This window comes from Tamandua tetradactyla, chromosome 10 (assembly GCF_023851605.1).
Source record: "Tamandua tetradactyla isolate mTamTet1 chromosome 10, mTamTet1.pri, whole genome shotgun sequence".
Classification (NCBI taxonomy): Eukaryota; Metazoa; Chordata; class Mammalia; order Pilosa; family Myrmecophagidae; genus Tamandua; species Tamandua tetradactyla.
Genome location: NC_135336.1, coordinates 47306918 through 47323565, shown reverse-complemented (window position 1 = coordinate 47323565; position 16648 = coordinate 47306918). Strand labels below are relative to the sequence as shown.

Genomic DNA, 16648 nt, shown 5'->3' with positions numbered 1-16648 from the left:
CTCAGAAATTTTCACTAAAAGTACTTCTAAGATCCAAAAGTGTAAATAATAATAATGTATGATTATTCTCCCTTTCCCCCAATATTTTCACATTTGCTTATTCAAAAAGTCCTATACATGACCTACCCCTTCAAAAAATCATCTCTATCCTTCCCTTTAAGATTCAACTCCCTTTAAACAGTAGTTTCTTCTCATTACCACCTATTCTCTCCTCCATCACTTCAAAACATTTAACACTCTATTAAAACTACTTCCATCTTTCTCAGTTATCATCCTATTTACTAACTGCAAAGTCTGACTCTCCCCCAAACACTTTCCTTTAGTGTCCAGTAGCTCTTCTCTACTTCTCTTACCATATTCTAAATTCTTTCCTTCCCTGACATGTATATTATTTTATTCAAACCTTCAATACATATGTATTCAACACTTACTATCATGCTACCCATTGTTCGAGGCACTAGGCATCCAGCAGTGAAGAAAATGTCCATGCTGTTGTGTAGCTTACATTCTACCAGGTTATTCCAAAATTCTAGTCCAGGTCCTATTAAATAAATCTGGTTGAATACAAGTGGGAGTGGCTTTTTCTGGGGTGCATTTCATCCAGATTTGTTTGGAAAGTAAACCATACTTTGAGCACAGGTTACACCATGACAGCTGAGCTTTCCTATGTATATAGCATACCCTGGTACAAGCTTCTAACTACTTAAAACTCTAAAATAACTAGCAAATTAGTTTTAAGCACCAGTAAATCATGTGACAGTGAGTAGGCAGTGGCAAGTTGGATGTGACAAGTTGTGGTTTCATGGCTAACTTTGTATTTGAGTGTTTCTTAACACCTAGGTCATAAGATATCAGCATCAAAGCTTTGTCTGAACTTATTGGCTGTTGTTGTTAGCATGCTAGTTACAAATTACTACGAGGTCAAAACTCCTCAATTAGTTTCTGAATATTTTGTGTGGCATTTGAAAAATGGAAAAAAGTCAACTTTTGTTACAGATTCATTTGTACAACAAATATGGATGGACTTCAATGGCCACAATGTGTACGATGCAACTTGCTATTTTTAAAATACCAAATTGTCAAAATTTTCTAAGCATTTCAACCAATAGTATGATGGCACAATCAGAAATGACCTTGACACCTTACAGACTGTGAGAGTCTATTTGATAATTGTGAAATCTTGACATTATCTGAATTTGCATCAGAATCAGATATGCTTGTTATAAACATTTTAACAAGTTATATATTTGTAAGTCAAGTTTATGGAAAAAAAACATTCCATAAACTTAAAAAATTAGAGAAACTTTTTATTAGGATCAGATCCACAAAATCAGTTTGAGGAGAATCCCTTATCAAACAATGTAATCCTCTTTAGAATTCATATTTTAACAAGGATCTTATACCAAGAAAAGAAGGTGCTAAATCTAGTCTCTTAGTTTAACAAGCCAAACAACAGAGAGATACAGTAATTCAGCATTGTGCAATAGGCAAAGGAGATAGAGAAGACAGACATGTTGTTCTGTAAACTATTAAAATTAAAATGAACTACAACTGGAACAGTTGCTTTAAACCTTCCCATAGGTTTATTATTTTAACAACAATTAAAAATTTAATATGCTGATTTCTTTGAATACTTTGACAACCTGAGGACAGTGTAAGTAGATACATTACCAAACTTTAAAAAATATACATTGAGAAATACCCACACAGCATATAGTCCAACCACTTTACACAATTAATGACTCACAATTTCATCACATAATTGTGTATTCTTCATTATGGTCATTTTTAGAACATTTGCATCACTCCAGAAAAAGAAATTTAAAAAACTCATACATTCCATACCCTTACACCTTCCTCTCATTGACCAGTAGTATTGCAATCTACCCAATTTTTTTTTACCATTTATCCCTCTATTATTTATTATTTATCCATATATATATATTTTAACTTATCTGTCCATAACCTGGATAAAAGGAACATCAGACACAAGGTTTTCACAATCACATAGTCACATTATAAAAGCTATATCATTATACAATCATCTTCAAGAATCAAGGCTACTGAAACACAGCTCAACAGTTTCAGGCACTTCCCTCCAGCCACTCCAATACACCACAAACTAAAAAGGGATATCTATATAACCTCCAGGGTAACTTCTTGACTCTGAAATCTCTCAACCACTGAAACTTTATTTTGTCTCATTTCTCTCCCCCATTTTGGTCAAGAAGGCTTCCTCAATCCCTTGATTCTGGGTCCCAGATCATCCCAGGATTTCTACCCCACATTGCCAGGGAGATTTACACCCCTGGGAATCATGTTAAACATAGGGGGGGTAGGGCAGTGAGTTCACCTGCTGAGTTGGCTTAGAGAGAGAGGCCACATCTGAGCAACAAAACAGGTTGTCTGGGGAGTCTACCATATTTTTAGACTTAGAATAGAGATAAGACAATGTATTATTAACTGTGTGTGTATGTATGTGTATGTATATAATGTAACTATATACATACACACACACACGTATACAAACAAAACATCCAGAAGTAGATCCATATAAAAATGGGCAACTGACTTTTTTTTCAATATACTTTTACAGTCATTCTCAAAGATAAGAGCTCCTGGATTACAGTTCAATAACTTCAGGCATTTCTATGTGGCTGTTGTAAATCACTAGACACTAAAAAGAAATATCTATATGAGGCAGTAGTCAGTCATTAGTTAAATCCTAATTTTTCAGTTATACTTACTCTCATTTGATCTATCTCTCAATCTTCAGGGATATCTGGGCAATGATCACTTTAACTTCTCCAGGCTGGAAAGGGGTATAGACCTTATGGGGTAGAGGAATGAACCTGGCTATTGTTTTTGAGAGACTGGTACCTCTGGGTTTCAGGACTTATGGGGCCTAGGATCAATCTGGAGGTCTTTAAGTTTCTGAAAAATAAACTTACTAAAAAAAAAAAAAACATTTATAGAGACATGGACAGAGGCCAGGACACTCCCTAGGTTTTCTGTAATACTGTTGCATGGCATACTGTGGTAGTTTGAAATATCTGTCTAAAACTTAAATAAAAGAATCTCCAAAATGACCTCTCAACTCTATGTGAAATTTTTTACCACTGAAACTTTATTTTGTTACATTTCTTTTCCCCCTTCTGGTCATTCTCAATCCCACAATGCCAGGGCCAGGCATCTCATGTCCCACATTGCCAGGGAGGCTTACACCCCTGGGAGTCATGTCCCATGTAGGAGAGAGGGTGGTGAGTTTACTAGAGTTGGCTTTAAGAGAGAGGTCACCTCTGAGCAACAAAAAAAAGTGCTCTGAGATTCTGAGGCACAATTACATGCAAGCCTAGCTTTGCCATTGTAGAAATGTGTCACAAGGGCAAGTCTAAAGATTGAGGATCTGACTTACTAAATCAGGAATCCCTAGTACCTGAGAGAGTATCAGAAATTTCCCCAAGTGGGGAAATTCCACATTTTCCCCAGTCCTTCAAAGTGACTTTGCAAATACATTTATATTTGCTGCCCAAAATACTCTGGCATGTATCCGTGTATTACATTAACCTATACAGAATAATAACTGTCATTCCCTATTCTAGGTTCCATATAATTGGGTTATTTAAATAAATGACCAGACAGGTTAAATTAGATAGTATGCTACAGAAAATAAAATTTTAGACCAAATAAACACCTCTTCCTTTGGTCTCCCACAGAATCTGAAATTTTAAAATATAGACAATATCATCCTTTACTCTCTATTCTGATTTACCTTAGTTCTAACAAGATTCATTTCATTCATTTCTGTAATTGGTGACATTTCTTTTGCAGCTTCTTCAATAGTTGCTATATGCAGTAATGCTGACATTCAGAGCTGCAGAACTCTAATCCTGAATCTGAGGTGTCCCACAGATACTAATGTTCCAGGGAACTACCAGGTTATACACAAAGCACAGCAGCTCAGAGTTTGGAAATAACAGTTAAAACTCCAGTAATTGATATGACTGCTGTGAGAACAATCTAGGAACCTTTACAATCAGTTTTATTTGAACATTCTGTACTCCTTAAACATTGATTGCCCAATCTCTGCCTGCCTTCTATCCCGATAACCTACGCACTCAAATTCAATTCTCAGAGTTTGCTGTGGGGTGCACAGAAAGAGAGACCACACAATTCAAAACTGCAAGCCAATTTGGAGTCTTTATTAGCTGGCCAGCGACTGCCTCAGGAACCTCCAAGGAGGAAGATTCAGAGCACCCCCCCCCCCAGAGGTTTTCAAGGTGAACTTATAAAGGCTAAAATCATGTTGTGGTTTGCAGTTGCTAGCAAGGAAGCGTAATCATAGAAGCAGAAAAATGCCGTTGGCTTTTGCCAAAACACACCCCGTTTCCTCTGTTCCCCAACATTGGTTATTGTTTAATTCTTAGGGACTTTCCCTGCTTGGGCCTTGTGTTAGTTAGATTCAGTTGTCAACTTGGCCAGGTGAGCATACCTAGTTTTGTTGCTGCAGACATAAGCCAATGGTACGTGACCCTCATCTCTTGCTAATTACATCTGCAGTCAGCTAGGAGGCGTATCTGCTGCAATGAGTGACGTTTGACTTAATTGGCTGGTGCTTAAATGACAGAGTGCAACATAGCACTGCCTAAGCAGCTCAGCATTCCTCATCTCAGCATTCCCAGCTCAGCCCAGGCCTTTGGAGATGCAGAAAGAAGTCACCCCGGGGAAAGTTGTTGGAACCCAGGGGCCTGCAGAAAAGACCAGCAGAGACCATCCTGTGCCTTCCACATAAGAAAGAACCTCAGTGGAAAGTTAGCTGCCTTTCCTCTGAAGAACTAACAAAATAAATCCCCTTTTATTAAAAGCCAATCTGTCTCTGGTGTGTTGCATTCTGGCAGCTAGCAAACTAGAACAGGCCTGATTTATTGTTCCTGGCCCTCCACATTCCCCACTGGTTTTATGAGAGAATCAAATCATTGTTTTTTTAATTTTTGATTATAAATCTGTTGATATTGGGTTCAAAGGACTAATAATTTAACAGTTTGTATTATTTTTTGCATGTATGAAGTTAGATAGTTGATTATACAGGGTCCAAACATTAAGCCTAATAATATGAGAATCGGGGGCCCTGCTATGGCGGACAAGAGTGTGGTTAGCCATGGGGACCAGGAAAATAAGTTTTCATATCACTGGCAGAGGTCCTGTCCACCAGGCCTCCAAGGTGGCTGCCTGAAGCTTCTTTATCCAGACTAGGTCTCCGGGCTGCACCTGAAGTAGATCTTTTTTAGAGGCAGGATTTGTCCTGGAATCCTTCGTCCGGGCTGCCTTCATCAGTTCCTGAGTTTGCTGGGTGGCAGATTGCAGGGCCTGTAATGATTTTAGAAGAGAATGGTTATTTAATTCAGCTATTTTTTCTTCCCCCAATTTAGGGATTAGTGGGGGTGGTCGCCCAAACATGATTTCATATGGGATAATTCCCTTAACATAGGGAGTACATCTAGTTTTTAGGAGGGCAAATGGAAGGAGACTCACCCAGTTTTCACCAATGTAGAGCTTTAGTTTATTTAAAGTTTTTTTTTATTGTTTTATTCATTCTTTCAATTTGCTCTGAACTCTGTGGCCTATAAATACAATGTAATTTCCATTTGATATTTAATATTTTTGCTAAAAATTGGGTAACTTGGGTGATGAACACCGGCCCATTGTCGACCCCATTGCAGTCGGGAGGCCAAATCGGGGGATAATTTTAGAAACTAGTTTTTTTTTTTACTACTATTTATCCTGTCTCAGTTCTGGTAGGAAATGCCTCAGTCCATCCAGAGAAGGTGTCAATGACTACTAACAAGTATCTGTATCCATATGGACCAGGTAATATTTCTGTGAAGTCTATTTCCTACTGTTCCCCCGGGGCTTGTCCCCTCAGCCTGGTTCCTTGGAGCATTTCTTTCCCTTGGCTGAAATTGCCTGGGTGCAGATGTGGCATCTGGATGATACCTGCTGGGCTTATTGTTGTAACTGGAGAATGCAGTAATCTCTTTGTAAGAGTTCAGTTAGTTTTGTACTGCCCAGGTGTGTGCTTTGGTGAACCTGGGTAACTAAATTTTTCCCCAGGTGTTCTGGCACAAGGAGTCTCCCGTCCAGGAGAACTTTCCAATTGTCCAGATCTGTTTTAGTGCCCAGAGTTTCACCTAGTCTAATTTCTTTCCTGGTATAATTTGGAGAGCTCGGCAATACCCACCTTGGTAAAACAGGAAGTATTTGCAGTGTCCCCACTGGTTTTTTGGGCAACCTCTTTTGCTGTTTTATCAGCCAGGGCATTTCCTCTGGTGACTTGCATTTCGGCAGTCTGATGTTCTTTGCGATGTATAATGGCTGCCCTCTTTGGCAACCAGATAGCTTCTAGCAAAGCAAGTATTTCTAGTATATTTTTTATTTCCTTGCCTCCTGATGTCAAAAGTCCCTGCTTCTCATATAGTGCCCCATGGACGTGCGCAGTTTTGAAGGCATATCTGCTGTCCTTGTAGATGTTGACAACCTTCTTTTCCCCACCTTTGAGCCTAGGTCAGAGCTATCAGTTCGACCTTCTGGGCCAAAATACCATGTCCTAGGGCCTGAGCCCAGATGACCCGGTCCGGTTACCACTGCTGCCCCCACACACCTGATTCCCTCTGAGACATAACTGCTCCCATCTACATATAATTATTCATCAGGATTTGGCCAGGGGTTGTTGGTGAGATCAGCCCTCAGGTTCATGAGAGATTCGAAGATCTCGCAACAGTCATGGACAGGCTCAGACGGGTCATCATCCAGAAGCAAGGTGGTGGGGTTAAGAGCCATCGTTTTTAGGAAGCAGATTCTTGGGGGATCTAGTAGCAATACCTGATACTGGGTTATCCGGGCATTTGAAAGCCATCTCTCGGGCAGGCTCCTTAGTAATGTTTCTGCTGAATGTGGGGCCACTACGTGTAAGTCCTGTCCTAAAGTCAATTTGGATGTTCTTTTACTAAAATGGCAGTGGCGGCAATGGCCTGGAGGCAGTTTGGCCACCCAGCCACTACACAGTCTAGTCTTTTAGACAGGTAGGCAACTGGCCTCTTCCACAGTCCTAGCATTTGGGTGAGCACTCCTTTTGCTATTCTCCAGGTTTCAGCGACGTGTAGTTGAAAAGGTTTGGACAGGTCAGGCAAGGTTAAGGCAGGGGCGCTCACAAGCACCTGTTTCAGCATCTTAAAAGCTTTTTGCTCAGCCTTGGTCCAGGTTAGAGCTTTTTCCTTTCCCCTGTGCTAGTGTACAGGGTTTTGCTATCTCTGCAAACTCGGGAATTCAGAGCTGGCAATATCCAACTGCCCCTAACAACTCCTGTACCTGCCTTTTCATTTTTGGTTGGGGTATTTTTAGGATAGCTTCAATCCTATTAGAAGACAGAGCTTTTTTCCCCCTTCGAATTCTTACCCTAAGTATGTTGCTGAACTGGTGCAGAGTTGGGCCTTTTTGGCTGAGACCTGATAGCCCAACTGGGCTAGTTTCCGTAACAAGTTTTTGGTTGCCTTTTTGCAGTCTGACAGGTTGTTAGCTGCCAGTAAGCGGTCACCCACACATTGTAGGAGGATTATCACTGGATGTTTTTGTTTAAAACAAGCCAGATCCTGGCTTAAGGCCTTATCGAACAGGATGGGAGAAATTTTGAAACCCTGCGGCAACCAAGTCCAGGTTAGTTGTTCAGAGAACCACTATTCTGGGTCAGTCCATTCAAAAGCAAAGATGGGTTGACTTACCACAGCCATGGGAAGAAAAAAGAAGGCATCCTTTAAGTCCAGAACAGTGTAGATCTGCTGGCTAGGAGGTAACAGGCTCAAGAGTGTATACGGGTTAGGCACAGTGGGGTGAATGGTTTCAATTCTTTTGTTAACCTCTCGGAGATCTTGAACTGGCCGGAAATCATCGGTCCCAGGTTTTTGGACCAGGAGAAGGGGGGTGTTTCAGGCCAAATGGCAGGGGACTAGAATACCTGCCTCCAGGAGTCTTTTGATATGGACTGCAATGCCTTTTTTAGCCTTTAAGCTTACTAGGTATTGTCAGACTCTGAATGGGGTGGTGGTGCTAGTCAGCTGGACAACAATGGGGGGCCGGTGGGCAGCTAATCTTGGTATGTCAGTTTCTGCCCATATGCCTGGTATTTTTTCTTTAAATTCCCACAAATATGGGCCTGGGGCCAGCAGCACCACCTCTACAGTAAGTAAATACTCTTCCGATAAGGGGCAAGTGAGGAGGGCTGCCGAGGGGTTTATACTGAAGGAGAGCTTGGCTGAATCGCTTTTGAAAGAGATAGTGGCTCGTAATTTCTGGAGGTCTCTCTCCAAAAGGGGGTATGGACACTCTGGCATCACAAGAAATGAGTGGGTGACAGTTCCTTCCCCAAGGTTAGTGATCCTAGTCTTAGTCCATGGGTAAGACTTTGTCTTTCCCGTTGCTCCCTGTATGGAGAAGGTCACCCCAGTATCCACAAGAAATTTTATAGGCTTGCCCTCAATTTCTAAGGTGACCCTGGGCTCCCAGGGGCTCAAAGGAATGGAGCCCTGGTCCCGTCAATTTGCCTCTTCAACTAGCATGGGGCCCAGTTTCAGTCCTTTAAGTCCTCTTTTAGGGAATTCATTTTTTCAATGTCCGTTCTCTTTGCAGTAGGTGTACTGGTTTGCACCTAGGCCCAACCCTTTTTCTTGGTCCCCCCCCCCCTTAATGGTTTTTCGTCTACCTTTTTGTTTTTCATGTTCAGCCATTGTAGATCCTAAAATTTTGGCTATTTTTCTTTGGACTGCATGGTCCTGGGGTCATCTCTGTTATTAAAAGTTTTTTGGGCAATCTCTATCAGTTCAGACAGCACTTTACCCTCAAATTCTTCTAATTTCTGTAAATTTTTTCTTATATTTGGGGCCAACTGGGTGACAAATGCTATGACTCACCTATTTTGGGGCGCCTCTGGATCTATAGGGGCGTACAAGCAGTATGCCTCCAGGAAGCGCTCAAGGAAAGCGGCCAGAGATTCATCTGGCTTTTGTATGGTTTCGCTTACCCGAGATAAGTTGGTTGGCTTCTTGGTCGCTGCACGTATTCCCTGGAGCAGTCTGGCAATACTGATTGAGAGCCTCCTAACTCTATCAGTGCTGGAGTTCTATCCGGGACGAGTGGAGGGAACACAGCTTCTAATCGGGTTGATTCAGTAGTAGGTTGTCCATCAGGTCTAAGAATTAACTTGCTCACCTCTCTCCTGACTCAGTCTTGTTTCTTGAAGGTGAAGAGGGCCTGGAGGAGTTGTTGGCAGTCATCCCAGGTGGGTTGGTGGGTAAAAAAGACAGTCTCCAAGAGGGAGATGAGCCCTTGGGGCTTTTCAGAGAAAGAGGGATTCTGGTTTTTTCAATTATACAGATCGCTAGAGGAAAAGGGGACATAAGACCATGAAAGGTGGGCGGTTGTCCTCCAGGGCAGGGCCAACCTGCCTCAAGGGTAAAATTGCAGTTCTGGAAGAATCCAGTGATTGTAAACCAGAAGAAGGGTGGTAAGCAGAGCCACTTCTGGTATGGGGAGAGACTGAAGGTCAACCTCGGCTATCAGAGGGGCTGGTTGCCGCCTCTTGGGCATTTCTTCCCTCTGGTCTTAGAGGGGGTGGAGGGGCTGTTCTGTGTGGGGGAGGGTCCATCGAGAGCAGATCCTCCGATAGTCCTGTCAATACTGGGATCCCATTAGTCCTTTTTTTTGAGAGGTTTTTATTAAGAAGGACGTTTTGGCTCTGGGGTGGTCTTTCTTTTTGGGACTCCAGGCAAGACCATAACCCCTGGGGTTTTCTGTTAAGATTTCAATTCAAATTAGTATATAGGGGGTTTGGTCAGGGTGGCCTGGATTACCAAAAATCGTCCTTTGGACTTTATAAGCCATAGAGTGATCTGTGGTTCCCTCAGGAGGTCACCCAGAACTAAAAGTTGGCCACTCCCATGAGCAGAATTTATCCAAGTCGAAGGCATTGACAGGGGCTCCACAGTCTCTGGTCTTCCACTGAAATTCCTGAAAATTTTTCAAAAAACACTGAAGGGGAGTACAGACAGATGAACTTGACTGACCCATGGCAATTATGACAAGAACAACACAGAATGTGACGAGACCAACAATTGAGAGGAGGGACAAAATGAACCCAGACAAACAAAGCGATATCCCTAATTGATTCCATACCTGAATCCCGGGCAACCTCTTGCTCCAGGACTGGACCTTGCTGTGTCCAGCCTCCAGAGGTCCTCACTGGATCCAATAACAGATCTGTACTCACTGGTGAGGTTTCCATAAACAGATGACTCTACCAGATTTTGTATAGTTTCAGAAGGTCCTGTAGAACCCGCCCAGTTCCTGGTCCTTGCCTGGGGTGGAGGAATATCTCTCCGAGGCCTCCCCCTAGGCCAGACCTCAGTTCCGGGGGTGATCCCTAGGACCTGTGGTCACCAGATGTCCCATTAGGGATGATCTTGCTGGGGTCTCCAGATGTTGTGGGGTGCACTGAAAGAGAGACCACATAATTCAAAACTGCAAGCCAATTTGGAGTCTTTATTAGCCAGCCAGACACTGCCTCAGAAACCTCCAAGAAGGAAGATTCAGAGAGCATCCCCCAGAGGTTTACAAGGTGAGCTTATAAAGGCTAAAATCATGTTGTGGTTTGCAGTTGCTAGCAACTAAACGTAATCATAGAAGCAGAAAAATGCTGTTAGCTGTTGCCAAAACACATCCCGTTCCCTCAATTCCCTAACATTGGTTATTGTTTAACTCTTGGGACTTTCCCTGCTCGGGCCTGATTTATTGCTCCTGGCCCTCCACAATAGTTAGTTCATATTAGTGAGACAACACATTATTTGTCCATTTTTCACTGGCTCATTCCACTAAATGTAATGTTCTCAAGGTCCATTCTCTTAGCTGCATGCCCTTGCTTCATATTTTAATGCTTTGAGATTATAAAACAGGAAGTACTGAGGGTGCTGTGCTGGTTTGAAAGGATGTATGTACCCTAGAAACATTATGTTTTAATCAAAATCCCATTTCATAAAAGCAGAATAATCCCTATTCAATACTGTATGCTTGAAACTGTATTAGATCATCTCTCTGGAAATGTGATTTAATCAAGAGTGGTTGTTAAGCTGGATTAGGTAGAGGCATGTCTCCACCCATTGGGGTAGGTCTTGATTAGTTTACTGGAACCCTATAAAAGAGAATGACAAGAGTGAAAGCTAGGAGATTTGGAGACAGCAGAGAATGCTGCAGCACCAAGAACTAGAGTCTGTGAGCCATCGACCTTTGGAGATGAAGAAGGAAAACAACACCCAGGGAGCTTCATGAAACCAGAAGGAAGGAGAGAAAGCTAGCAGATGATGCTATGTTCACCATCTGTGAGAGAGAGAAACATCTCTTTCAGCCAAGAGAGAAACCCTGACTGTTAGCCATGTGCCTTCTCACTTGAGAGAGAAACCCTGAACTTCATCAGGCTTCTTCAACCAAGGTATCTTTCCCCAGATGCCTTAGATTGGACATTTCTATAGACTTGTCTTAATTGGGACATTTTCTCAGCCTTAGAACTGTAAACTAGCAACTTATTAAATTCCCTTTTTAAAAGTCATTCTGTTTCTGGTATACTGCATTCCAGTAGCTAGCAAACTAGAACAGGTGCTATTTACAAAGTACACAAAATTTTGAAAAAGAAGAACCCATTATCCTCAAAATAGTTCCTATTTACATCTCAAATTAACAATAGAAGCTTCTTTTGGAACTGATACTTTTATAATTTTAAGAAAATCTTAGCAATAGTTTTAAGAAGAGCTTAATGATAAATTAAAACCATGAATTAAAAGTTAATATTGTGAAGGGTGGTGCGACAGTGGCTCAGTGGCAGAACTGGCCTGCTGTGCAGGAGACCCAGGTTCAATTCCCAGTGCCGGACCATGCAAAAAAAAAAAAAAAGTTAATATTGTGTAAAAATTTTTAACCTTGAAAATTTTTGAGTTGTAAAATTACAGTCTGCCAAAAAAAAAAAAAGTTTGAAATTATGCCTTCAGATCTTTAGGAATTACTTTAAGTAAAAAAGCCTCAGAAAATGAGAACTTATATTCAAATCCAAGCATAATTTCTTCAGTTTCATGAGTGGTTACCCACCTTTGACTATTATAAGTTTATTATTTAATTTTACAAATCCAGATTCTAATAACTGATGAATTTTTAAATTAAATTTAAATAATATCTAACTATGAACACTTTTACAAGGATTTTACCACACTCTTTGAGCTTACATGGCTAGAGTCCCAGAAAGCTTGAGAACTGAGGGTTTCTGTTCATGCTGGCTTTCCATAAAGAGTAAGCATGATGCCAGGAGATAATTATGTAGCTCACAAAAACATTGGAGTCAAGAAATGTATATGAAATGAAAGCTTGGTTGCTATTGTCCATGATTTTACGAAAGTCTGTGTTCATTCATGCATGTATTCATTCAACAAACATTTACTGAAACACCTGCTATCATAGCCACTGCCCTTGAGAAGTTCACTATCTAAAGGTCAATGATAAGTCATGTAATTACATAAATTAACATATAATATGTTAGGTAAAACAATATAAAATATAATATAGGGAGATAAAGTCCTCTAATCAACTTATTTTGAGATATACATCCTCTAGAACCTTGCTAACCAAATTATGGTCTAAGAACCAGCAGCACTGGCATCATCTGGGATTTAGAAATAAAAAATCTAAGGTTTCATCACAAGTCTACTGACTCAGAATCTGTATTTTAACAAGGTCCAGGTAATTCCAACGCACAATTTTGAAAAGCACAGATCTAAAACATAATTAGAGGTCAGATAAGTAAAAAAAAAAAAAAAATTATAAATCCATTTATTCTTACCTGCTCAGGCCCCTATCCTGAGCCTTTTTAGGAATGTATACACAATTTTAACAAGTTCAAGTATCTAGTTTCAAAGATTAGGAACAAATTTGGAGATACTGCTGACAACACAGGACAAAAAACAGGCAAAACTTATTAAAAGTAGTCTCAAAAAGGAATGGCTGTGTAGTGTCATCTAACAGCAACAATCTACCCTATCTACCTAGATAGGCCATGAAGCTCTCACTATATTATACCAGCATAACAGTAAATGATGTTCTTAAACACGCCTCCCCTAACTAGATAATAAATTACCTGAGGACCAGGAGTAGGTTCATTTTTACTTACGTCTGTAAACTGAATGACCCTAAAACACTTAGATGAGTTTAGGTGAGGCAGTGAAATGTATAATACATTTTAGAAAATTTTCTATCTGCAAAACTTCAAATAAAAATAGTATTCAAATAATAGTACTGCTCAGGTAAAAACAGCATTAAAAAAAAAAAAAGAGTAAATCCTCCCCATTCCAACAAGCACTTCAACAGCAGAGGCTTTACAGAACCTACGGCTTCAAATCCCAAAGTCTTTCCTAATTCTATTCAAATTCATTTCTGGGCATAGAGGGGAGAAAAAAGGAGAAACATTAGAAGAGGATGGAGGAACAGTAGAAATTATAGCAGAACACCTCTATTTTACATTCATGAAAACAGATCAAAAATGGGAAGCCACACCAAAGACACAGCAAACCTAGAAGAGAACAAATGCCACCTCTAGCAACCATTCACACCATGTCCTTTGCCCCTGTAAACCAGACCCATAACAACACTCCCAACCTAAGTATTTCCTCAAGACACCTTAACTCTAGAAAAATTTCTCCTCATGGCCTTCAAACGGATCAGCTGATTACAGCCAGTTTATGATCCAATTTGCTCTTATGAAACCGCAAACTTCATATTATAACCAGCTAGGTTATTTTCTGAAAATTTTTGCACTCTCTAGTTCATTGACTTTAAAAAGGTCCCTTTCATTAACTAAGAAAAAAAAAGTAAGAAGTATCCAACTGGTAGTTTTCTTTCACATATAATCAATGTTGAAATAATATTTTGTATATCAGATCAAATAAAACAGATTATTAAAATTAATTTCTTTTAGTTTTTTACATAGCTACTAGAAAATACTTAGTCACGCATATGGGTCATATTATATTTCTATCATTGGACATGCTTATCTAAATCCTATTTATTTTTCAAGGCCTAATGCCAACATCATTGTTCCCATGAAGCATTATCCAGTGACTCCAGAAATACAGTTTCTCCTATTCTGAACTCCCATAACACTTCTAGTCACACCTCCCAAACAATGTATCCATTTTACCTTCGCCAATGTCACAGCTTCCCAACTGCAATATGAGCAAATACAGGAAAATAAACTATATCTAAGACACCTGAAGTTTTCCTCCTACACCTTGAAGAGTGTACTAAGCGCACTAAGATGATGTTTAAAGCCTGTTAATTGAGAGGTGAACTTCTCAAGTACTGTATTATCCATGCCTTTCAACAATTTCCAGTTTCTTCTCAAGGATTAAAGTCGATGTCTACAAATGTTCTGTATTATTTTCGGGTAAACAGGCGCCAGTGAGCTGCATACATATATGATGAACAAGCAAATCTAAAACTAACACATTTGGTTAGCTGTAATAATTCCACAAACCCCTGTAAACTTTCCTTCCTTTTTTTTTTAAATGGTGCTGTCCCTAACAGCGGATTGTGAAGACCAACTATTTCAAACGTAGGAGTCTATCCCAAAGATTAACAACACTGGAGGACTCAAGCCTACCAAAAATTTATTGGAGGTCCTCCCCACAATTCCAAGTATAAATTAGGGAAGTATGCAAAGTCTCGGGAACTGCAAGAGCAGTGTTCCACAGAACATTCAAAACAATGAAAATCGAGCCGTGAGAAAAGCAGTAGTTAGGAAAAAGACTTGTGAAAGAGACGAATGGTGGAAAGGCGAAACAACAGATAAAAACCAGAATAAAAATCATCTCAACTATGTGGGAGGGATTCTCCCTAGGTGTACTTTTCAACCTCAGAACCCTCAAACAAAGGTCGAGGTGGTAATTTCAAATAGTCTTTTCTTCAAAAGATATTGTGGTGTCCCTGGTCTGTATCCAAGAAACTTCCTTTCCAGCCAGCCTACTCCAACTCCCAGGCCAGGGATCTCTGCCTCAATCCAGCCCTTAAACCACCCTCCATAGCACATTTTTGAGACAGGTGGACCAAGTCAGAGGACCAGACGAAGGCCTTGCGGCCGAATAACACCCGTCTCCCTTCGCTTCCCAGCACTAGTCCCTTGGGGCAGAATGAGGGAGGCCGAGGGGGCGGGGCAGGGTGCCGGACTTCGCTGAAGACTGGTTTTCCCGTTCCATGTCGGCGCTTGCCGGAGCCTCTGGGATGGCCAGGGTGGCAAAAAAGAAAGAGCAGATGGGCAGTGGGAATCAGTCCCCGGCTTTCACTCACCAGATGTCGCCGCTCGACGTTGGCAATGGCGGAACCTCTTCTTCTGCCATTGCTGTTGACGTCCACGTCACTTTGCCGAAAAGTGGACCCGGCGCCGGTACCGACTCTGAGATCCGGATGTCGTAAAAGATCCTCGGACGTCCTAAATGAACAAGAAGGAAAGAAAGACTGGGACGCAGGCGAGGGGAAGAGAGCCACGTCACGACGTCCCGAGGGCGAAAAGAAGCGTAGGACGCCTGGGGGAGGAGACTTTGTGGAGTGAGCGGCCTCTCCAAAGACTACATGTCCCAGCCTGCCACAGGATGGGCGGGGCTGGTGGTCAAGCCCCTGCGGTGTCCAGGGGTCCTTACAAGTCCGCCGCGTCGCTTCTTGGCGTCTGTTTGGCATCTTCAATCCAACTCGCTAAAGAACTTATCAAACTCAGAAATGAGAGTCCTCACTAACGGAGAGAGGAGGGAAGGTGGGAGCTTGCACAGGGAAGCTGGAGGTGGGAGAAGAGCCCGCATTTTACTTACACTTATTTTACTATATACTTATTTTAAACAGAATTTATTTACCGTAACAACTGACTTTGGAGAAAGAGTGAGGTATTAGGAAAATGCACCGCCTCTGTTTGTGGGGCTGTGTGAAAAGTACAAATGGAGGTTGACATACTCTATGTCTAAATATTTAAAAATTGTAAATAAAGCTAAATATTAAAGGAAATAGGTACTAGCCTCCCACCGAATTAACAACCTGGGAGATCAGATCCGAATTTAGAATTCTCTAACTCTTGTAGTTCTAAGCAGGAAAAGCCACCACGTTCCTTCTCTTCCATCCCAACCCCTTCATCCCATATGGATGGCCGTCAGCCACAGCATCCAAGCTCCAGCCACACCACCACTAGCGCCAAAGCACCTGCTCCTTAAGCTTCACTGACCACCGCTGGGCCTAGAAGTGAGCACACCCTCAGGAGGATGCACCTGGGGAAAAGATTTTGCAGGGCCGGACAAAAGCTTGAGCACTTAATACTGCCATGTACATTTCTGAAGAACAAAGATATTCACATATAAAACCATCTTAAGTGCAGTTAACAAGTTCAATAAATTTAACATGGATATGAAACTAAAGTCCACATTCCAACTTTTTCATGTGCCCCAACAATGTCCTTTTGAGTCTCCTTCCTTGTTACCTCGTGTATAACATGTAATTGTCAGTCTCCTCAGTTGCTCCATTTTTAAAAATT

At 41.3% G+C, this 16648-nt stretch overlaps 1 protein-coding gene across 1 annotated transcript; it reads right to left on the bottom strand.

Annotated features, from left to right (window-relative positions):
- Positions 1-1564: 1564 nt before the first annotated feature.
- On the bottom strand, positions 1565-15810 carry LOC143647646 (uncharacterized). Its single transcript, XM_077117479.1, has 4 exons — positions 15424-15810; positions 10222-10539; positions 9071-9427; positions 1565-5367 (listed from the first exon to the last, which is right to left on the bottom strand). The coding sequence occupies exons 1-2, from the start codon at positions 15808-15810 to the stop codon at positions 10450-10452; spliced, it is 477 nt and encodes a 158-aa protein (XP_076973594.1). The 3' UTR covers positions 1565-5367; positions 9071-9427; positions 10222-10449.
- Between the last annotated feature and the right edge of the window lie 838 nt (positions 15811-16648).